The sequence below is a fragment of the Hydra viridissima genome, unplaced genomic scaffold (assembly GCF_058129835.1).
Source record: "Hydra viridissima isolate aposymbiotic clone 2 unplaced genomic scaffold, HvirCarnegie_v1 scaffold_6, whole genome shotgun sequence".
Lineage (NCBI taxonomy): Eukaryota > Metazoa > Cnidaria > Hydrozoa > Anthoathecata > Hydridae > Hydra > Hydra viridissima.
In genome coordinates this window covers 7,669,386-7,693,467 of record NW_028324305.1, presented here as the reverse complement: position 1 = coordinate 7,693,467, position 24,082 = coordinate 7,669,386, and the positions used below count along the sequence as shown (strand labels likewise).

At 28.3% G+C, this 24,082-nt stretch overlaps 1 protein-coding gene across 5 annotated transcripts; it reads left to right on the top strand.

The window, feature by feature from the left end:
• Positions 1–1,667: 1,667 nt before the first annotated feature.
• On the top strand, positions 1,668–22,161 carry LOC145189729 (natural resistance-associated macrophage protein 2-like). 5 transcript variants are annotated; one of them, XM_090089599.1, is made up of 24 exons: positions 1,737–1,896; positions 4,187–4,309; positions 4,838–4,963; positions 5,162–5,209; positions 5,634–5,765; positions 6,374–6,420; positions 6,498–6,568; positions 7,342–7,409; positions 7,491–7,580; positions 7,719–7,784; positions 8,130–8,199; positions 8,326–8,384; positions 8,735–8,764; positions 9,778–9,831; positions 10,080–10,115; positions 10,879–10,968; positions 11,113–11,142; positions 11,314–11,463; positions 11,604–11,677; positions 19,410–19,485; positions 19,570–19,647; positions 19,742–19,783; positions 21,191–21,243; positions 21,728–22,161. In XM_090089599.1, exons 2-23 carry the CDS (start codon positions 4,205–4,207, stop codon positions 21,227–21,229), a joined length of 1,581 nt encoding a protein of 526 aa, XP_089945725.1. In that variant the 5' UTR covers positions 1,737–1,896; positions 4,187–4,204; the 3' UTR covers positions 21,230–21,243; positions 21,728–22,161. The 5 variants fall into 5 exon arrangements, with proteins under 5 accessions (XP_089945726.1, XP_089945725.1, XP_089945722.1 ...); XM_090089596.1 differs by having other exon boundaries at positions 21,181–21,243; positions 21,728–22,033; XM_090089600.1 differs by lacking the exon at positions 4,187–4,309 and having other exon boundaries at positions 1,668–1,896; positions 21,181–21,243; positions 21,728–22,033.
• Positions 22,162–24,082: the final 1,921 nt, after the last annotated feature.

Sequence of the window (24,082 nt, the reverse complement as noted above, 5' to 3'; positions counted from 1 at the left end):
TAAATTTTAATTCCAGGTGAGCCTCACAAGGCTAATTCGTTGAAGCTGCCCTGCCCCACTCGATGGAATTCTTTCTACATTATGCTGCAATCCGTGAAATAGAATTTTGTCGTTCTTGATGAACTCTTGATGGGAACCGACTTTCAAGATCTTATGTTTACGAAGAGAGAGAAGCAAGCCATTCTTCAGATTCTCGAATTTCTCGAACCATTCAAAGCCGCTACCGACGCTTTGCAAGGTGAACATTACCCAACGCTATCGCTAGTAACCCCAGCTGTTGACGAATTGATTCAAGTATGCCGGCCTGCAGAGCGAACCCAGCGCAATGATCGTTCCCAGCTGAATATTGCAGATGATGACATCGTGGAACAAAGCGGTTTTGATCACGACCAAGAAGTTGGATACTTGGGGCTTCCAATGGACGATCCGAATCGTACCGAAGAAGACTTTGGCTTAGAAGAACTGAAGTCGAAAGTTTCCTCTGCCCTTCATCGACGGTTCCCTCAAAATCTGATTTTCAAACTGGCATCTGCTTTGGATTAACCGTTTGAAGGGAGATCCATCTGTTATTGGCACCCTTCCAGAATTTATGGAGGCATTTGATCATTTCAATGCTGTTTTCAAATTACAACAAGATGGATCCTCCAGTCATTCATCAGATTCAACTGAAGAACGCTTGCCTGTCCCTCAAACTAGTGCAGCAAAATCAAAAGAGAAGACCGGGTACAGCTCTTTTTTCACGAAACGTCACGCAAAGAGACCTCGCTCAGATGCACAAGACTCTGCTACCGATCAAGACATCATCCACGAAATCAACAACTACCCTGCCCTGTCAAATCCCACGAAAGAAGAAGCAGAGAGATTGGATCTTCTGACTTGGTGGAAAGAACATGAATCAGCATTCCCGAGGCTTAGTCAAATTGCCAAAATTGTGCTACCCTTCGTGGCCACCTCGGCACCGTCAGAAAGAGTTTTCAGTTCCGCCGGAAACAAGGTTTCGGCACAACGTTCACAACTTGCACCCGAATTAGTCAATATGATGACCTTTGTCCAAGGCAACTTCCGCTACAATCACCGAATCAAGTCCAGCGCGAAATGATGGTAAGATATTTTAAACGTTGTAAATAATAATAATTGGATAACTGTAACTGACCAACAACTTCATAAACCTTTCCTGCCAATTTCTCCTTTAAGTGCCTAACAATTCTCGTTTTGCATTTTATGTTTGCATATTGATGGAAAACAGTTTTTCTTTTGGTTTCTTTCATGGTATAAATTCAGAATGAATAAATCTAAACAAGAATTCGGAGTTAAAAATGCGTTATTATTTTTAAATTACAAGCATTTCATTTAGTTATCCGTGCGCATATACCTTTAACCGGTTAACTGCATACATAGCGGTTAAAGTAGTTAACTTGGTTAACTACGATCATTTTTGAGGTTAACCAGTTAAGACTTTCTCGGTCATTTTGTCGGTTAAAGATAACCAGTTAACCAAACTGCACACCTCTGCTCAGGTTGGCATATCAAAGTGTCTCTTTCCAAAGTGTGTATCCTAATGCTTCTCTCGGAAGCACTAAGATGCACTATGAATTTACTCTTTAACTTAAATAAACCTCATTAGGTGGAACTCGACATGACGGAGCATGTGCCTAAATCGTGAAATTTTTTGTCTCAGACCAAATAGCACAGGACAGCCAAAAGATTATTACACTTATCTCGACAGTTGTTTTTACATAATTTTGATACGCTGAATTCAAATCTGACATAAGATTTTTTACAGCAAGTTACAGATTTTTTGCGACGAGTTATTTTTTTTGCAAAATTTAAATAGCTAACGTATTTTTTCACAGATATTTCTGAAAAGGAGATTTGAAACTTATCAGGAAAGCTAGGGTATGTTTTAAAAGATTTTACTTTTTACAGAATTAAAAAAAAAATAAAAAAAAATCAGTCATGTTTAAAATGAACATTTAATAGCATATGCATCACCCTATCAAAGTCTCAAACTTTTTATAGATTTATAAAGAAATAGTGTAAACTTTAGTTTTTAAAAGAATTGCAAAAAATATTGTTTACTACCTAATTGGGAAGAAATCTTCAACTGTAGCTCTTTCATTTGTAAACTTTTCCTGAGTCATCTCGATTGATGCTGCAACAGTAGTTTGCCATCATGTGTTTATTCCAACGTCCTTGATAAAGATTTTTTATTGTCTTAAGATCTTGGTGAAAGCACTGTCCTTACTATTCACTTACATCTCAAAGATTTTCAGGAAACTGATAAAGATGACTACTTATAAAAATAAGTTTTTCTTTTGACATTCTAACGACTAAAACTGCAGTTTTCTGCTATTTTATGTCCAAGAAAGTTTTTTTCAATGAGCCACAAACAACAACCAAGATGTTTTCTCTTTGCTACCCAATGTTTTAATGAGTGCTTAATCATTTATATAATAGTGAATTTTTAGTCCATTAAAAACTTTTACTTTGTCTCCTCTATCAACAAACCTGGCAATCCTGTAACTATTATTATAATTTTAGAGTGCATTATCAAATTGTTTCATAAAGCCAAGTTTAAGATTAAGCAGGGGAAAAACTATTTTTCTTCTACTAACAATGGATTTATTCATAGTATTTAACATTCACATTTTAAGACTGTTTCAAATGGCCTACTCTTTGTATCCAATGTTAATTGCTGAACTGTCACACATACAGAGATAATAAAAATATTCCCATTATGTACACTTTGAAGTATCAATAATCAGTCTCCACTCTGTTGGATTATACATGGAAATACCCAGCATGATAGGAGATCTGAAATATTATAACAGAAAACAAATATATTAACTTCTGAAAAAAAGTTAACAAAAGTTTCCTCCCTGAAATAGAAAACTTTTGAAAAGTTTGTCAAGAAGGTTCTTTTCCTTTAATTGAGAGACGAAGAGTTTTGCAATTTGCCTAGAACGTCATGCTCTAAATCATTCAGTTCTATCTAAAACACTAAGACAGTTTTAAATATTTAGCATTTGAGAAGAAGTCTTCAAAATCTGATATTATTTCTTCAGTTTCTGTATCAGGCATATTGTGTTCATATTCTGACAAAAATAAACCTTTAAAAATGGGAATTGGAATCTCTTCAGAATATTAATTTGGTCTAACAGAAAGAATGCTAGCATAATTATTATTTTGCTTCTATAAGTTTTTTTGCCAATACCAATAACACTATTGGTATTGGCAAAAAAACTTATAGAAGACAAAAAAGCAGTAAATAATTTGGCTTAGTGGTTGTCTCAAAGCCATTAGGGATTCAAAAGATATTTTCTCTCTTTTTCCTTTTGTTCAATCATGAAGACTTTCTTGACAAATATAGCACACAGTATGTGGAGCCCACTTTTTGTGTTGTTCTTAAAATTAAATTTTGAAGTATGATTTATATGCTAGTTTTACAAAATTGAAAAGGATTTGTCTTTGTCGAATAAGTGCATAGCACAGACATAACAAAATTGGTTAGGATTATGTTTGTACTTATGTCCATTTGAAAATACTATCATATTATATTCATCTAAAAAAAAATAACTATATGATTACCTTTTTTCATAATTATTGAATGAAAAAACCTATGGAAAAGCTTACTTTTTAAAAGTAAATAAATCGATTATTGCAAAAATTAACTAGAGCATGCCACTAATAATGGAACTTAGATTTGAAATGTTTAAAAAAAACATAAAAATTAGTTTGAAAATCTCATGCAACAGAAGAAAAAAAATTTTTTATTGGCCTGTGTAATCATTTGAATAAATTTTTTAAAGGTAAAAAAAAGTTATTAAAGGTTTTTTTTATGTTTAGTTTTAACATAGATAAGAAATGCCAATTTAATATTCCACTTTTACCATTTTTAATTTAACTTTTTTTTGAAACTTCACTGTTAGGTTTAGGTTATACAAATTATAAAAAGATATTTCTTTTTTACTATATTACATCATAAAAGATTAGTAACTAAAAAAACAATTAAATTTGTTAATTTATAACTATTTAATACCCAACTATACAGATAATGTGTGTATAAATATGTAGATTTACATATTTATACACACATTAACAGAAACTAACATACACATGTATATGTATATATGTTTACATTTTTAAATGCATCCAATGTTTAAAAATATGATTTGCTTTCATTTAGCCAATAGTTCTAATCAAAATGAATGAAGGCCTAGTAAATGAAGGAAGAGATGATAGTTTTGAGAATATTGGTAATATTCAAAAAGGAGGTAGTGACAATATTGAGGATAGTGGTGACAGCACGGTATATCATACATTTAACATAAATTTATCATGAATTGTGAAACTCAGTTAGAAACTAAAAAATTTTTCAGATAATTTCTATGTTCACAGTGGGGTACAAAAAAAAAAGATAATGATCCCCAGGGCAGAACCTACTTTTTCAATACATCTCAGCTGTAATTTTAAAGCACTAGGAAAAAACACTGTAAGCATAACTGGTGCAGAGTATTTTGTTTGTAAAATATGCCTGATGTTTTTTTAAACATCTTCAGCTTTTTCATGGTTTACATAATGATTATTTCTATTGCTATGAATAAATATAGATCTTTTACTAATAAGATCTTTTACTTTTTTCTATCTTCGAGACTGTTGAGTTACCTTTTTTGATCAAATATAATTCATTCTTCTGCATGTAATGCATCTTACTATTTTTGTATCAAAGTTGAAATAGCCTTGTTAACAATTATGTAAATAATTAACTTGGAGATATGAAGCTTAATTACGTTTCTGTAAGATACTCTAAATACTTTGTTTAATGTTTGTGTTTTAGACATTCCAGTTTAGCTTTCGTAAGCTATGGGCATTTACTGGGCCAGGATTTCTTATGAGTATTGCATACTTGGATCCAGGAAACATTGAGTCTGACTTGAAGCAAGGTGCTGTGGCTCAATATAAGGTGATTTTTTGGTTACAAAAAGGCTTATATTTTGTTGCCATGTTGTTTTAAATCATTTCTATGTTTGCATTTTTAAATTGAAGATTCAAAAAAAAAAAAAAATACATTTGAATGTTTCTTTTCATAAGAAAATATGAGAATAACTTTAAATTTTGGTGTAGCCATCTGTTATGTCATTTTTTTATATATCTTTTTCAGCTTTTATGGGTTCTTTTAGTATCTACATGTCTGGGATTGTTTATGCAGGTTTTGTTTTTAATTTGTTTAGAATATTCAAAACTGTTTTATTTATATAGATTTAAGAACATAACATTAAAAACTGTGATTAGGAATTAATAACAATTTTAACTTTATATTTTATTTTTTTAATTTATACTTATGTAGGAAAAAATTTACACTGGAAAATTTGTTTGTTTTTTCCCATCAAACCATTTTATTAATTTTTTTCCAAACCTTTTTTTTTTAAATAAAATCATTAAAAATGTAAAACTATAGTAATTTATGATAAAAAAATAAAACACATGTTAAAAAATTTTAAACAATACTTATTTTAGCAGATTTATAGACAGTACTGAAGAAATTGCTTTATTTTGTAAAAAGATGTAAAAACAATTTATTCCCCTTTTCTTTTATAATCCAACCAGTTGAATATAATTGTTAAAATATTTAGGTTTTAGCAGCTAGATTAGGAACCGTGTCTGGTAAACATCTTGCAGAAGTTTGCTATGAAAATTATCCTAAGATTCCGCGTATTATTTTATGGCTAATGGTTGAGATTGCAATTATTGGATCAGATATGCAGGTAAATTTTCATTACAAAAGTTTTATATTAAAGTTTTGTAGAGCAGCATTATAATGCCATAGAACTTTGAGTTTTTATCCTCTTGTGCTATAATGATCAAGCATCAATAATGATGTGCATTATCAAAAAGATCAAATTTGTCCTGTCACAAAGTATGTAGACCTTCATGTAGACCTTCTATCTTCTTCATGATCTGTTAAAGAGTATGTGCAACAATACTGTTAATAAAGACCTTTACTTTAGGAGTGAACTTCTAAATGCCTATGGTTTGACTGGAATTTTATCTGAGGTGTTTTTAACACTACTGATTGATTGATTTAGCACTATGGGTACTGACTGATTGATTTAAAATTATGGGTGTTGATTGTTTATTTTACACTATGGGAACTGATTGATTTTTTGATTGAGAAAGTAAAAACTTTCAATTTAGTTTTTCTTTAAATTTTCAATTTAATCAAACACTAAAAAGCATCCAAATTTCATTCAAAATTATTCATCTGCAGAAAGAGTAGCTGCAATAATTATAATCTAGTGATGATAGTCTACAATTGTAACCATGTGATATACTTATAAAATAATTTAATTTACCAAAAAACTTTTTTCCCTAGGAAGTTATTGGGTCTGCAATAGCTTGGTATTTGCTATCTGATGGAAGGTGAGTTTATTTCTCTCGTTTTTTTTCTCAAACAGTATTTAATTGTCATGAAAGTTAAGGAAGCTTCTGTTTTTTAGGATTCCATTGTATGCTGGTGTGCTAATAACAATTATTGACACATTTGCATTTTTGTTTCTGGACAAGTACGGTAAATATAAATATGATTTTTTTTATTTAAAATTTGAAAATTAACACAGAATTGTATTGACACTTAAAAGACAGAAAAAGTTATAAATTTTTATCAAACTTTCATGTTAAAAGTTTACTTTTATCATTTTATTCTGATTATTTGTCAGTGATTTAAATTGCATATGCAGCTGTTGAGAATTTTAGGATGCATATGAAGATTTATATTTATACGCTATAATGTTTATGAAATTATTGAAACTGGATTCTAATTAATATTTCCATTTAAAGCAAGTTAGTTATGATCTTTGAATTGAATAGAAGTAGACATAACTATATAAATTGAATACTAAAATTATAATTGCTGAATCAAAATTGACATTTTGCTTTTGACATTTTAATTGATAGCAAAATTGATTTAACAGTTTTTTAAAACTAAATTTGTTTTGAAAAATGTTATAAAATGTTAAATTTGAACCAATAAGAATAAAATAAAAAAAGAAAAAATACAATTGAAATTCTTTAAGCTGGATAGTTATTGTACAAGTGTCTTAATAGTTGTCTGAAAGATTTACTTCAAAATAACTGCAATTAAAATAGAATCATGAAAAGGTGAGTATGATAAAAATAACAATGTGTTATTTTTTTACTCACCTATTTATATTCCTCACTTGTATATTCTGTAAAAAGTTGATAATGGGTATTAGTTATTTGTTTGACTTCTTTAGTTCAAGAATCAAATGAATATCATTATTTTTCTTCTTATTTAAAGATCTGATCATGATCTTTTTTTAGGTTATCGCAAGCTTGAAGCATTTTTTGGTTTACTCATCACAATAATGGCTATTGCATTTGGTTTTGAAGTAAGAAAATATTTTACAGAAGAATATTTATCATCTTCAAACTGACTCCTATTTTTTATCAAGAACATTATTTTATTTTAGTATGTCATAGCGGCACCAAAGCAAGTTCAGGTTTTAAAGGGAATGTTTGTTCCAGGTTGCAAAAACTGTAGCTCTGATGCTCTTGAGCAGGCAAGCAAGTTATAATATAACATCTTTTATATAAAGTTATAATATTATTTGGTGGAAAAAAATTTTACTTTTAGTATTATCTACTATAAAACTATAAAGAAAATTGTAAATATTTAAATGTTACATTTTTTTTGGCAGGCTGTTGGAATTGTAGGTGCAGTTATTATGCCACATAACTTTTATCTGCACAGTGCACTTGTTAAAGTAAATTTTAATATTTTTATTATTATTTTTTTTATTAAAAATGTTTTGAATTTTTGTATTTCAGTATCATAGTATATATATATATATATATATATATATATATATATATATATATATATATATATATATATATATATATATATATATATATATATATATATATATAAATACATACATACATACATACATACATACATACATACATACATACATACATACATACATACATACATACATACATACATACATACATACATACATACATACATACATACATACATACATACATAGTATCATATTGTTAAGTTTTGAATAACTTTAATTTTTGATTGATACTTCCTTCAGACTCGTAATATAAATACAAAAGATAAAAGTGCAGTGAAAGAAGCAAATTTTTATTATGCTGTTGAGTGTGGCAAGTGAACTTTTATTGTGTTTTTTTAAATTTACTTTTTTTTTTCTCATGCTATCATTCAGAAATTTCTTTAGTCTCATTTTACTGTTTGTTATATTATTATTATATAAATTGTTTTTTATTTAGCTATTGCCTTAACAGTGTCATTTATAATCAATGTTTTTGTTGTTGGTGTGTTTGCAATGGTAAGCTAATTAATGAGCTCCAAAATTTAAAGTACTAAAATTTAAAGTGCATATATCAAATGAACTGTTTTTGTATAATATGCATAATACATATACATATATAGCTGTCAAGATGTTGAAAAAAAAAATGCTACAAATAGCATGTACCTGTTCTCTTTAAACGGAAAGTTGTTATCAAAAAAAAGTTAAAGCCTATTAGAAGAGAAAAAGAATTTATGTTATGAGATAAAATTTACTGAGCTTTTATAATTATCAAACAGTTTCTTGTACTAGATTTTTTTTAACAACATCTATTGTGAAATTTTCTTTTTTAATGACATCTGTTGTGAAGTTTTCTTTTTTATTTTCAGGCTTTTTTTGGAAAAACATATGGTGATGTTGTAAGATTTTTATTGTTGTTTATTTATTGGGTACTTGAATAAGTTTCTGCCATTTTTTAAATATAAAATAAAAAATATTTGTTTAAATGAAGATATAACTAACATTTACCATTGTGAACCTTTTCCGTCTTTCAGGTAATTTATGCTCAGCTTAAATTGACTAACTGTTATTAATAACAGATAGCAGTGATTATTTTTAAACAACTCATAATACAATTTTCCTCATTAATCCTGCTTTAACACACCATGATCTTACACCTGTAAATACTCCTCTTTACCATTGTTGCTGATGGCTGTCCAGGTTTTACCCATGATTTATACTTTTAGGTTTATTGAGACAAATTCATTTCTCATCCCTATTCATCTAATCCCTGAATTATGTGCAAATGATACTTCTTTTCACACCACCAACAACTCCCTTTCCTTTGAGTCATGTGGTTAGAATTCTGTGCAAGTAATACTTCTTTTCATGTCTTGAACAATTTCCTTTGAATCATCTAGTAAAAATTGTATATTTGTTCCATCATTTTAAATGCTTGCAGGTAACATTTAATGAGTCATAGCTTTTTAAGTGTTTGCCATGGATCTTTGCTAACTAATGATTCCAAGTCTTTATCTCCAAATTTTTTTGGTGTCCCAGCATGTTCTTTTTTTTAAAAAATTGTTATTTCTGAATTGCTATAACATCTTTTGGATGCAGAACATCGACAAGCACATGATAAATTTCATCAACACTTTTATGCAATAAAATTGAATAATTGGTAAATAAGTTGATATATTTAATGTAATAAAAAGAATACTTCTTTAGTGATTTTCTGAAAGTCATGTGCTATTTATCAAAGCTTATTTATTTGATTATAAATTAAAGTGGTTCCAATTTTTGTGTTACAGCTACTATTAGTTAGAAGATTGATTAGAAAATGCTAGAAACTTACTCAAGTACTCAATAGTTCGCTTTTTAGCATTTAGTAAAATTTATCTCTAAAAAAAATTGATGGAATTTTTTTTTTTAGTACAAAAAATGTCTCAAGAACAAAAATCCACATGCTGATCTTTTCAACAAAACCGTCGGTTTTTTCAGTATTATCTGTTTATTTAACCTTAGAGACAAAGCAAAATATCTATATCAATCTGTTTATACATATAAAATCTAACTTACTCTTTGTAAAAACATTTTTATTTGTACTCAACATTTTTTGTTGTTTTTAATTGCACAAAAACCTTAAGGTTTATTGATTACATGTCAATGAGTTGCTGTTTTTTCAAAGGTTCAAAACTTCCTTTAGCTTGTATCTTTACTTTTTTTTCTCCTTAGCCTGAAGAATTAATTGATGGAAACCTCTTCTTTGGTGTAAGATGTTTTGTTTCAATATTTCCTTATTGTAGAAATGTAAGAGCAGGCTAAAAAAATGCTGGTTAAAAAAAATGATGAAGAGTAAGTTAGGATAATTTCAAATAATCCTCAAACATCCATTACAGATAAATTCTTGTTTATGACTATTTTATATCTTTTGAATATTACCTGCGATAGTATGGTATGAGGATTGGCTTATGGATAGGTTAAAAATTGATTTAATAAATAGCTACTAACCTTACATATTGTGTAAAGAAAGTGAGTATTTCTAAATGCAAAGATATCAGAAAGTCCTTTTTTTAATGCAATTTTGTTTTATTAAAAACTCTTTATATTTGAATGTTTAGTTGGTTTGGCAAAATTTTGTTATTTATTTGATTTTGTAAGATTTAATTTTAGTTGTATGTTCTTGTATTCTCTAAACCTGAAGTTTCACAGATTAAAAGAAGATAAAGTCTTTTATGCAACATGATTTTAAGTTTCATTCAAAAATTAATTCTTTTTATGCATAGGTATAAAATGTTGAAGCAACAAAATAATAAAATTTTAAACATGACAACTTTTAAAAAAAGATTCATAATCAAATATTCCAGAAGAGCAAATTATTAAAACATTTTTTTGCTCAAAATGCATTATCTGCTTTCTTAAACAACTTGCAATTTTTTTGAATTTTTGAAACATCTTTATTTCATGGTTAATCATTAAGCACTTTTATTATCAATCAAGCTTTTGAAACTGATTATCTAGCTTTTTTCTTTAGGGTATCTTCTTGGGTTGTGAGTTTGGCGATATTGCTATGTATATTTGGGCAATTGGTTTACTTGCTGCTGGTCAAAGCTCAACAATGACTGTAAGATCATCAGCAGTGTTAACAATGTAGTATAAGTATATTTTTGATGAATATGAGTTAAAGGTTTGTCAGATTTTTTTTCTTCACTCTCTCTACACCTATTTATTACTGTCCCTATCAATAGTTGAAAGTGTATTTTTTTAGGGAACCTATTCTGGTCAATTTGCTATGGAGGTAAAATTTCTTTAGGCTTTAAAATTAATTAAAAATCATTATTTAAAAAATAACCATCAATATATCCATTAACTGTGTTATAAAATTAAATATTGATTTATCATTTTTTAATCTATACATTGGCATATCTAAAAATAACTATATGTTTCGTTGACACTTATTTTATTTAAGGGTTTTCTTAAATTAACATGGCCCCGATGGAGACGTGTACTATTTACAAGAAGCATAGCAGTAGCTCCAACTCTGGCATTGGCTTTCTCTCAAGGTATTAATAGGCTGACAGGGATGAATGATTACTTGAATGTTCTACAGAGTTTACAGGTTTGATTTGAGCTGAAGTCCTTATTCACAAATTTCCAGTAATTAAAATTGTTTTTTTTAGCAATAACATAAAGTTATATTTTAGGCAATAATAAAAGAAAAAATTCTTTGATTTAATTTGTAATTTTTTTAATATTTAGCTTCCATTTGCAGTACTTCCTCTTCTCACTTTTACAAGTGATAAAAAAATCATGAAGTCATTTGTTAACAAAAAGTATGTCTTAGTTTTTTTTTTTTTTTTTTATATTAATGTAATGTAAATGTATGTATATTATTGTATTAGAAATGTATATGTATTTTTATGTAATAATATTAAATAAATTTGTATCTTGAATTATAGCAAAGAAATACAACTTTTTAGTATTTTGAACTTTACAGTTCTAGAATTTCATAACAGTTTAAAGCAATCTTCAGCCATTAAATACCATCATGAAAAAAACCATCAAAGAGTAAAACATTGAAGTTAAGTTCATGTAAAAGAAGCTTAGAAATGGTTTCTCATCATCCACAAAGTATTGTCAATGGCATAAACATTTATATATCTAACATAGCACAAAATTAACTTTATTAAAGCAGTTAATTGAGTATAAAAATTGGTATAAAAATCTTTATAAAAATCCAAGATTCTTTATTTATTTTTACTTTTTATAACTAAAGCATTTTGGCTACAGCATTAGCCAATTTAATTTAACTTAATCTCTGCTGACTTTTGCTATAAATTTTGGCATACAAGTCACATTCAAGCTTTGGTATTAACTTTTTCTTTGATGCACCACACTGTTTTTGATAACTCAATGTTATTTTTACATCAAGAAAGTTTTAATGGTTGCTAAAGTCTTTGTGTTTGTTTTTAAATTGGAAATCATATCTCAGATACCGATGTAACTTTTTTAACTTTATTATTTCTAAATTTAACTTCAAATTTTTCCAAAAGAATAAAAATGAAAAACTTTTGAAAGTATATTAAGTTAAAGGGTCATATAGAGGGTGTTACATTCTTGTCATAGTCCTCTAAACCAAGGAGTCATTGTTAATAAAAATCTGATTTATGGTGAACTTCATTTTATTTTCTGATAATATAACAACTTAATACATTTACAAAAATGAATGTTATGTAAATTTCTGCTATAGAAATACTTGATTTTAAAAAAATACATGGTATAAATAAATTTATTAGAGTTTAATTTCATACGTTTATCAACCATTTGATAATATATTACAGCTTGGTTAATTTTTATATTTGTGTGATCCAAAAATTCAAGAGTTTGTTTACATATATTTCACATAATAGAATAGTTATTGCTCCAGACTAAGATTTTCTCTTTAAGACAATTGTTTCGTTTCCATTTCTAGTCATTTTTTCTAAGTGACTAACTTAAATTCTCAGTTTCATTTTCCAAAATTGAATTCTAAGAGATTCCATATAATCAAGTATAGTTATTTTCTATGGAATGCATATTTTTGTGTATAGAGCAAACACAAGCATTATATGATATTTTATCATCACTTAGATAAATATTTTGGACTAATATAATAACATGGTAATAGATTTTAAGAGCTGCTGCTAACTCAGACTTCAGTGCATTTTCAGATTTCAAATTGGCTGTATTTTATTTTGAAGTTCCTTTTAAAGCCTTTTTGCATAAGTTTGAATTTGACTTGAGACCAAGGACTTCTTCAGTAATTCTTACTTTCCCCTTTTATCTCTATACTTCATCTTTTTACTTTTCTTCTCATTTCTGACTTTCTTCTTATAATTAAGAGAATTTTTTAATAATCTCTGTCTACAAGTTTTAGAATAAACTACTTTAAAATCTTTGTGTTGTTCTGGATTATCTTTTCTCTATTTTGCTATATTGTCTTTTGATTTTTTATTACAATATAGAAAACAAAATTGTTCAAATTGATTAGTTAATAAATCTAAAATTAAAGATAAGAGACACAAGACACTTTTTTAATACTTCAATAATCTTAAAAATTCATAATGCATTCTAAATTTTATATAAATCTGAGTTTACAGGAAAGTTTGCTTGTATTGCTTATGTTTCTAATTGTTTTAGTAATCTTATAGGATATTGAATTAACTTGGTGATCAAGTTAGTTTTTAGACTGACCTTTTTTGAAAATGACAGTAACTGATGTAATGCAACTTTGAGTATCAGTTGTAATAATTTCTATATTTAAAAAAAAAGTTATAATCCGGTTTAGCTTTGAATAGTCTAAAGTTACAGTTTATTTAAAATTGGGAAAAATTTTAAAATGCAAGAATTGAATTCTAATGTAACATTCATTACTGATGTAATATAATATTTTGAAATTTTAAAAGCTAAATTTTCTATAATTTGTGTGCTTTCGGTGAAAAATCACATAAGAAAAGTTAAACTCTTGATTAGCTAATAAATATTTTAAGTAAATTAGAGCTAAATATACACTTAACTACAAAATTAATTCATCACTGATAAATTCTGATTTATTTTTAAAAATATTATTGTTTTTATCAATTACAAAGATGATAATAATATTTATTGTTACACCTTTTGTAGGTTTTATTCCATTTTCCTTATTTAATTTTGAAATTTTGAGCAACACATCTGTTTGCAATGCAGCGTTCTACATGAAGTTTAAGTCATGATGAAATGTGTTGCAGTTGTTACTTTGTCCAATGAAGTATTAACAAGTTGTGAACTTGTTAGAAGATTTAGAGTGTTTCAACAACAGTCGGTAGGGTTCTACAAAGGTTTTTAAAGACCAATGATCAAGCTAGATGACTTGGCCAATGCAGACCAGGAGCTACCAATGCCATGGAGGACCAATTTTTAGTCCAGATATGAAGCCAATAGAGCATCTTTGGGACATAATGGGATGCCATGTTAGAAGCCAACATCCACCACCTAACAGGCTAGACAAGCTGTGACAAAGTTCTATCCATTTGTGGGAAGATATCCCTCAAGAAACAATTAGATCTCTTATTGAAAGTATGCCACGGCGCTGTTAGGCTGTAATAACATCAAGAAGTGGTAACACTAGTTATTGATAAGTCAAAAATGTTTCAATTTAAGCTGTATTAGTGTGCATAACAATAGTAATCGTTTTACTTTATTTTGTTAAACAAGCCATAATTTTGGTTTTAGTTTTTTTTCACCATCCTCAAAGTTTATTATCATCATGGAAATAATTGTGTTCATGTGTTCTATTCTTAATATGTTTGTCAAAATATGTAATAATATTGACAACAATTAAAATAAATCAAAATTTATAAGTGGTGCATTAATTTTGCAGTTAAGTGTATTTAAAATTTTTAAATCGTAAAATATATTTTATTTATTCTTGATGATTTGGTTAATTTTTGCACTGTGAAATTGTAACTGTTATTGAAAAAAATTGGAATTTTAGTTTAGAGCACCTTGACAAGAGTATAGTTTAATAATCTGTGGGCAAAAACTACCATAAAAATAGATGAAAAGTTATTTTTTTCTTAGCTCCTGTAGAACCTATATATATATATATATACATATATATATATATATATATATATATATATATATATATATATATATATATATATATATATATATATATATATATATATATATATATGTATATATGTATATATATATAAATATATAGTGGTTTTCATAAATTTAGACGCACTCATTTCTTTTTTACATATATGTAAGAAAATGCTTAAAATAAAAATAAAATAAAAGTGCTACCGCTATGTTTGATATATAATTTAATAGAGGAAGTGAAACTCTATTATAAAGTACCTTAATTTTTTTTACAGGATGTTTATTACTCATTTTATATAAATTAACACAAAAAAGTTAATTGATAAGCTTGATTTTATTTTATTCATAAATTTAGGCGCACAATCAAAAAAGTCTTATACCTTGTTAGTTGGTAGTTAATTAGTAGTCTTTTTCCCATATTTCTCATTAATAGGCCTAAATTAATTGATTTTGTCAAAAAACCTTATATAAAAAAAATAAAATAATAAAATAAATATAACTTACCTGGAATTAGTTAATCATTATTTAATAAATAAACAAAAGTTAAGTTAGTTTTGCACTAAAAAGACGCAAAAAATGAGCAAAAGACGTATCACTCAAGCTGAAAGATGGTAAATTATTGCTCACATCAAAGAAGGAACCAAAAGTAATAGAAAAATCGCCAGGTTATTTGGAGTCTCTGAGAAATGCGTTTGGACAACGAGGCAAAACTTTCTTCACACGGGTGGTGCCAGCGAGAAAACGAGGCCAGGTAGACCCTTGTCAACCACCAGAAAGGACGATAGTGCCCTTTTTAGAGCTGTCAGAGCTAATCCAAGAATTAGTTACAAAGAATTGAACATAGAATTCAATACAACACAAAATACATCTATTTCTAAAAGCACAGTCCGTCGAATATTTATCAAATACAAGATTGGAGTCTACTCTGCTTTGAAGAAACCGCTCTTGCGTCCGTATAATAAACAAAGGAGACTAAAATGGTGTCGTGAAAGAAGGTATTGGACAATAGAACAATGGAAAAACATTACGTGGAGTAATGAGAGTAACTTTGAGCTGATCAATCGCAAATCTAACATAACAGTCAAAAGAATGGCTCACAAAAAGTATTACGCCAGGTACATTAGACCGACTATACAAAGTGGAGGAAGCTCGATAGGAATCTGGTCATGCTTCAATTACAAAGTTAATGGTATGTGCCAAACATACACCGGAAGAATCAACTCCATAATATACGTAGAAGTACTGGAAAACAAACTCCACTATTTGACCTTTCCATGGTTTATGCTCAATGATAAACCATGGAAACTTCAACAAGATGGCGCTACTGCACATACTGCATACTATACAAAGAAGTGGTTCAATGATAATAATATCAAGACAACACCATTGCCTCCATACTCACCTGATTTGAACCCAATTGAAAACATTTGGGCTTGGATTGACCGTGAATTGGCAAAGGTTCAAATTTCCACATTGGCAAGCTGAAGGACATCCTTAAGGAGACCTGGTATAGGGTCCCAGAAGCGATGTGCAAAAATCTTGTTGAGTCTATGCCTAGAAGAGTTCTTAGTTGTATTAAAGCGAAAGGCGGATACACAAAGTAGTGATTGGTTCATAAATTTCGCCTCCTAATGTATCGTGTGTCTAAATTTATGAACAATTTTTTTTTGTTTTATTTTTTTAATACCATGTAGTTGTACCTAAGTATTACTTAATGTTTGTATTTTTTTTGTAAATTTTTTTAAATTTTGTATTCTGTATGTATTTATCTAATAAATAGAAAAAAAACTAAACCGAAATCTTTTTTCATTATTGTTTTATTGTTAAAAAACTAAAAATTTAAAAACTAAAAATTTAAATTCTCAAGTATGAGTGCGTCTAAATTTATGAAAACCACTGTATATATATATATATATATATATGTATATATATATATATATATATATATATATATATATATATATATATATATATATACATTTGCAACCAACATGCTAAAAAGTGTTCCTAATTTTACATGTCTTAAAAACGAAACAAACTATACTACCACAGCAAACAGTTCAGGAGTCTGGAGTCATAGCATGTCATGACATGAGCAATCAGCTGACAGGGACAGCACACAGGCAGAATTTCGTTGAAAAGTGCCATTTTGCTGTGGAAAAAACAAGTGCAACTTTTTTGGTTTGTTTCATTTTCTTAAGTCTGGTCCGTGTCAACGTCACTGAAGTTTTTTAATAATTAAAGGAGATATCCAGAAGTTTCCAGAAGCATGCAGAAGCTTCCAGAAGTTTCCAGAAGAAACATCTGGAAGCATCCAGTAGCATCCAGAAATATCCAGAAACATTCAGAAGCATCCAGACGCATCCAGAAGCTTCCAGAAGCATCGAAAAGAAGCATCTAGAATCTTCCAGAACAGGTTCACAAAGGTTCATTTTACTATATAAGAGACATGTAAATCGACATGTAAATGGACCGTATCAAGACTATGTTCCAAATATCGTTCTACGGGGAAGTTGGCAGCAGATAACAAAGGTGGAAGACCTTATTCCACCACTTCTAGAGAGGATTCTATGATCGTCAGATCAAGAAGGATCCCTGGATATCATCAGTCGAGATACAAAAGCAATTAGAGCTGCCTGTATCGGACCGACGTGCTGTTGAAGCCGGATTGTTTTCTCGACGCCCTGCAAAGAAACCGCTGATTTTACTAAAAAACCAGAAGAAAAGACTTCTGTTTGCTACATCTCATATTGACTGGAATGTGCAGAAATGGCGAACTGTCCTGTTCAGTGATGAATCGAAGTTCAACATCATTGGGAGCAATGGCATTTGCCGTGTACGTCAACCGGCCGGAAAACGCCTCGATTTACGTTACTGCCATAAGACCGTGAAGCATGGTGGAGGCAATGTAATGGTCTGGGGGTGTTTTTCTGCTAACGGTCTAGGTCTAATATATCGAAACGATGGAATAATGGACTGTTTCATGTATAAAAGTATCCTAAAAGATGTTATGTTACCTCATGCTGAATGGAATATGCCAATAAAATGGGTTTTTCAGCAAGACAACGATCCGAAACACACTGCAAAAGCAGTCAAGCAGTGGTTTCAACACAACCACCTATCGGTGATGGATTGGCCGCCTCAATCTCCGGATCTCAACCCTATCGAGAACCTGTGGGAGATCGTCAACCGCAGAATTAATCGTGTAGGTGTTCGTAATAAGGATCAACTGTTTGAACAAATCCAAAAGGCATGGGCAGCAATTCCACAAAGTTTCATTGATCACCTGATCGAATCTATGCCTCGAAGATGCAAGGCTGTGATTGATAACAAAGGATTCGCCACGAAAATTTGATAACGAAATACAGCTTGGTCAACATTTTGTCGAGTTGCACTTGTTTTGTCTAGAAGGAAATCAACTTTTTTTAATACTTTTGATTAATTTATTAATTTTCGTGTACAAATAATGAACTTTGTGATGAAAAAAACTTGAAGAACTTTGTCTCTAAACAGTTACATAGTTATTTCTCTAAATTGAAAAAATCCAGCACTTTTATTTCAAGAAACTAAATTAGCATTATTTGGTTGCAAATGTTTTGTCCAATACTGTATGTATATATATATATATATATATATATATATATATATATATATATATATATATATATATATATATATATATCGTTTGATGTAGTGTTGTATTAAAATAATACAAAGCTCTTGTTCGTTGAAAAGTGCTCGATGTATAGGAAATTTATTTTGATTATATATAAATTTCAAAACAGAGCGATTTATAATTATAATTAAAAACGATAAAGAAAAAAACTTTTATTATGGAACTTTAAGTTTCATGCCTAACGGCAATCATCAGCCATATATTACAAAATTAAACGTTAAAATTACATGTATAATTAAAATTAAAATTAAAAATTAAAATTAAAACGTTAAAATTACATATATAAACTCACGCCACCGTAATTATATATGTAATTTTAACGTTTAATTTTGTAATATATGGCTGATGATTCCCGTTAGGCATGAAACTTAAAGTTCCATAATAAAAGTTTTTTTCTTTATCGTTTTTAATTATAGTTATATATATATATATATATATATATATATATATATATATATATATATATATATATATATATATATATATATATATATATATATATATACATATATATATATATATATACATACATATATATACATATGTATATATATATATATATATATATATATATATATATATATATATATATATATATATATATATATATACATATATACATATATATATATACATATATATATATATATATATATATATATATATATATATATATATATATATATATATATATATATATATATATATGTATGTATATATATATGTATATATATTCACTTTTTATTTATTTACTTTTTTAGATATTTGCAAATTATAACATGGTTTATAGCACTTCTTATCATTGGAATAAACTTGTACTTTGCTGCAGCTAACCTGGTGTGTTTTTTTTTTAGTTTATCAAATAATTTAAATAAATATTTTTAAGTCTTAAAAAAATCTATTACTTTTATTGTTTTTTAGAAAAACATAGAAAATAAACTATTTTATATCCCTGCATCAATTTTTATTTTCACATGGGTATCATTCTATCTGCTAATAGTAAGTTAACTCCTTTTGTTTGTTCAATAGCAACCTTATTGATGATTTTTAATTTAAAATGATTCTCATTAATTATATTTATATCTATTTTCAGGCTTATTTTGCCGCTGGGTTTACATTCTTTAGCTCATTTAAGGTTAGTTAATATCTTTTTCCTGATTTTTTCATTATTATAATAAAATCTCATGTATGTTGTTGTTAGTGGGAAGTTTCAGTGGGGGAGTTTCACTTAATGTGTACTTGCTGTCTTGAAATTTTCAATTTAATGGTTTTTTTTAACGGCTTTAAACGTTATGTGTGGTTGATTTACTTTTTTCAGTGTGAAAGTGCATTACACACTTTTTTCAGTGTGAAAGTGCATTACACACTTTTGTTTAGAGTGTTTGTGTTTTTTCAGTGTGAAAGTGCATTACACACTTTTTTCAGTGTGAAAGTGCATTACACACTTTTGTTTAGAGTGTTTGTGTTTTTTCAGTGTGAAAGTGCATTACACACTTTTTTCAGTGTGAAAGTGCATTACACACTTTTTGTTTAGAGTGTTTGTGTTAGGTTACAAAAAAAAAAAAAAAAAAAAAGTTGCTTTTTTAAAAATAAAACATTTCATCAATGATTTTGTAGTGAACCTTTTTTTCTATAGCCGAAAAATGGAAATACATTTCCCTAAGTAAAAGTTTTTTTTTAATACCACAACTTTCTTCTATTTCACTTATCAAAGTTTTCAACACACTTCTTTTCTGTACTCAGCAATTTATGTTTTATTTGCTTATTTTCCCTTTTTTGCAACTCAGCTATTGTATCTTTGTCTATTTTTTATGTACAAATAAGATAGTAAGGTAATTTTCCTGCTTTGTAAATAGTTTTAATGCTAATGTAAATATAACTAATATATTACATTGTCACAAACTTAAAAGTGAAATGTCATCTTGTCAGTGTGAATTATTTGTCTATTTCTTTGATGTAGGTGTACAGGTGTCCACCATGTGGTTTGCTTGTTTTTAAAATTTAAAAATTCTACGCTGATGTCTTTTAGTTCCTTTTTTAAAATCTTCAAATTTTAATACATATCTTCTATTATCCTTTTTAAAAAATTTCACAACAACAGATGTTAAAACATTACTATTTTGCACCTCCTTAGTGTGTTCTTCAAATTCATTTGCATTTGTAACCAAGCACTTGAAGAACCAGTAGAAACAGCAGATTTGTTCCATTCTAAGCCTATTGTTTCAACTTAAACTTAAAATGAGATGGCTTTTAAGTTTTAGGTGAAGTTTAATGGTTTGGAAATTTTAAATTTATTTGTAATTGTTCAAAATTAACCTCTTCACCCCCACCCCCACCCCTTTTATCGTATTTTTATATTTGAAAAATAAATCAAAAATCATGAAATGAAAACGTTTTAGCCAACTCAATACTTTGTTGTATTTTTGATATTTTCAGTTTTTATATTATGACTGCTTGTATAAAACATTAAAAAATTTTGATAAATTCATGTTAAAATAAAATTATAGTTTAATATATAGTTTGTACATAAAGTTTTTTTTAGTGCATGACGAAACCAGTCTCCTCCTACGTTAAATTTTAGAATTGAGATAAAAGGTGATGATTGTTTCTATCAACTAACAACTTTAACTACCAATTAACAACTTTAACTACCAATTAACAAGACTAAAAAGCAACCTGTATAATTGTTTAATCATTGTTCTTATTACTATAATTACGGTTCTAATAACTTATAAGCCTAATACATTGTATTATATTTACATTATTTACATATTTATGTATTTACGTTATATTTACACATCAACTCGAATATAAAACTTCTGATAATAGTTTAGACTGTCCAACCAACATAGGACATATTATAAATCACGAAGGAAGCTTTTACTAGAATCTTTTTTATTTTTAAGAAAATTAATAAAGCATGAACTAAAAAGATCACTGAGATTAAAAAAAAGCTGCTAAAATAAATCCCAATTTGTATAATTTAACAACTTAGATTGATTTTAATTATGCTTAGATATCGTTCACACAGAGAAAAAAATACATAAAATTATTTCAATTAACCCTCCTTCAAACCTAGATGAACCTCCACAGTGCAGTCTTTTGGAAAGTTTCATCCTTTTAAAATTGCAAGCTGAAGTATGTCGAATCCTCAATTGCTGTTTGATTTACGTAAATGAGTATTCCTGCCCATCTTACCTTATTTTAAATAATGCCACTCTAACAAGTATGGCTGTATCAAGTATATATTTTGTTTGTGTGGCACGTAAATTTTATACTTAGTTTAATATATAAGTATTTTTTTATTTGCAAACATTTTGAAATTATTTCACAGTATTTTAGCATATTTTTCATCGAATTTTTTTTTTAATAAGTTCGTTTTCTTTACTACTTTGATAATTTTTTATTTATTTCGTTTTTTATTTTCACTACAAATTATGTGACCTAATAAAGTAAAAGTTTTCTTTTTAGTTATACATTTACCGTTGTTAGAATATAAATTACTCATTACAATGCTTAATTTTCACAAATGCAAGGTATCGGATATTCCGACTGCCCGACCAAATGTGATTTTATTAAACCTTTTCAGGATTGTGATTATGAAACCTAAGTAAGTTATGAAAAAAACCATATAAACAATATATAAATGAATAAATTTGATACGAAATATAGTTTTATAATAATATACTTACCTAATTGTAACTATTGCTACGAAAATCTCTTGTTGCTTGTAAATGAAAGTAATGATCTCTAACGCATTGAGTTGAAAATGTTCATCGATCTTTTGCAACTTTTTTAGATTTTACGGTAGCATTTTTACGGTAGCATTTTTATGTGTTTCTTCGCTAAGAAACTGTTAAAACACAAAAGATTTATTACAACATAGATCTACATTAGAAATCATTCGGGATATTTCTGTTTGTTTTTTTTGTTGTTGTTTTTTTGTTTTTTTTGTTACATTCTAATACTCGTGATTTTTACTTTTAAAGACGGAATGAAAACCCATGGGTTTTTACTTTTAAAGACTATCCGGAATGAAAACCCATGGGTTTTTGAAAAATTCCGGAATGAAAACCCATGGGTTTTTGAAAAATTTCGAGAACTACTTAACTGATTTTAGTCATTTTTTAATTGTTTAAAAGTAAATTTATCTCCGAATACAGTAAAGCTTTTAGAATACATCATTTTCAAGCTGATTACAATATTTTCTCAATTTATGGCGGAGACCACCATTTCGTGGTGCCACGCCCCATTATTTTGCGGATTTAATTGATGTCTGCGGAAATTTTGCCCTCCTTACGCAGCTCATGTTTCATGCTTGCCCAAAATTTTTCAATTGGACAAAGTTATGACATGTTTGCTGGATTCATGTTTTTTTGAAACAAAATTGACGCCATTTTGTTGATAACATTCAACTACACTTCTTGAATAATGGCAAGATGCAAGATTAAGCCATAAGGTTTAAGCAAGATTAAGTCATAAGGACGGATCATCATTTTTTTTTATCTTAGGCATAAGTAGTTTTTTTAAACATTTTTTCACGTAACCTTAGGAGTCCATGTTTCTTTCAGGCTTTGTTCCTTTCGAGTTTGCATAAAATTTCGGCCTTGGGGGCGTCACACAGTCGAGTTTGTAGTAGGTGTCATCATCAATTGTAATGCACTTTTGATTCCATGGAATTTTTTTCTCGTAGTATTTTCGACGTCGTTTTTGGCATTCGCTGAACAGATGTTGTGATCTTCCAGAGATTTTTTGCTTCCTGTACATCTTGTAGTCATATCTCTTTTTAACTTCTTGGATTATCGACTTGGGAATACGAGCGAAGTACTCAGGATTTTCAACAGTTTCCCTGATCACTTCTTGATCAATTTTTAAACTTGACAGACTTTCTTGGTTTCTCGATTTTCCTATCCGCGACCTTCATTCAGTTTTGTAGCCTTATCTCTTTTTGACTTCTCAGATTATCAAATTGGAAATACAAGATTTAAACTTGACGGATCTCTTTATCGAATTTTCAACTTTCTTTCCGATCCACGACCTTAATATTATTTGCTTTAAAACAATAAAAAAATAAGATTAAAATTGACTAAGTGGTTCTCGATATATTTCAAAAATTCTCATTGATTATTATCATTCCGGACAGTCTTAAAAAGTGCTTAAAATTGAGCAAAGTTCATAAATCAAGTATGAAGCAAAAAATAAATATCCTAGTTCTTTTCAAAGTATGGAAATTTTTTTGCAATTTGCAACTTCATATTTTCAGCTTACTTTTGGGTTCGTGGAATTCACAAATAAAATAAAAGAGAAAACCAGAGTTTCCATGAGGTTTATTTCTGAAAACATAAAAAGCTAGTTAAGTATGTGAAAATTAAAATGGGTTTCTGAAATAATTCTAAAATTCAAATACTGAAATACGGTTTTTGAAGTTACCGCA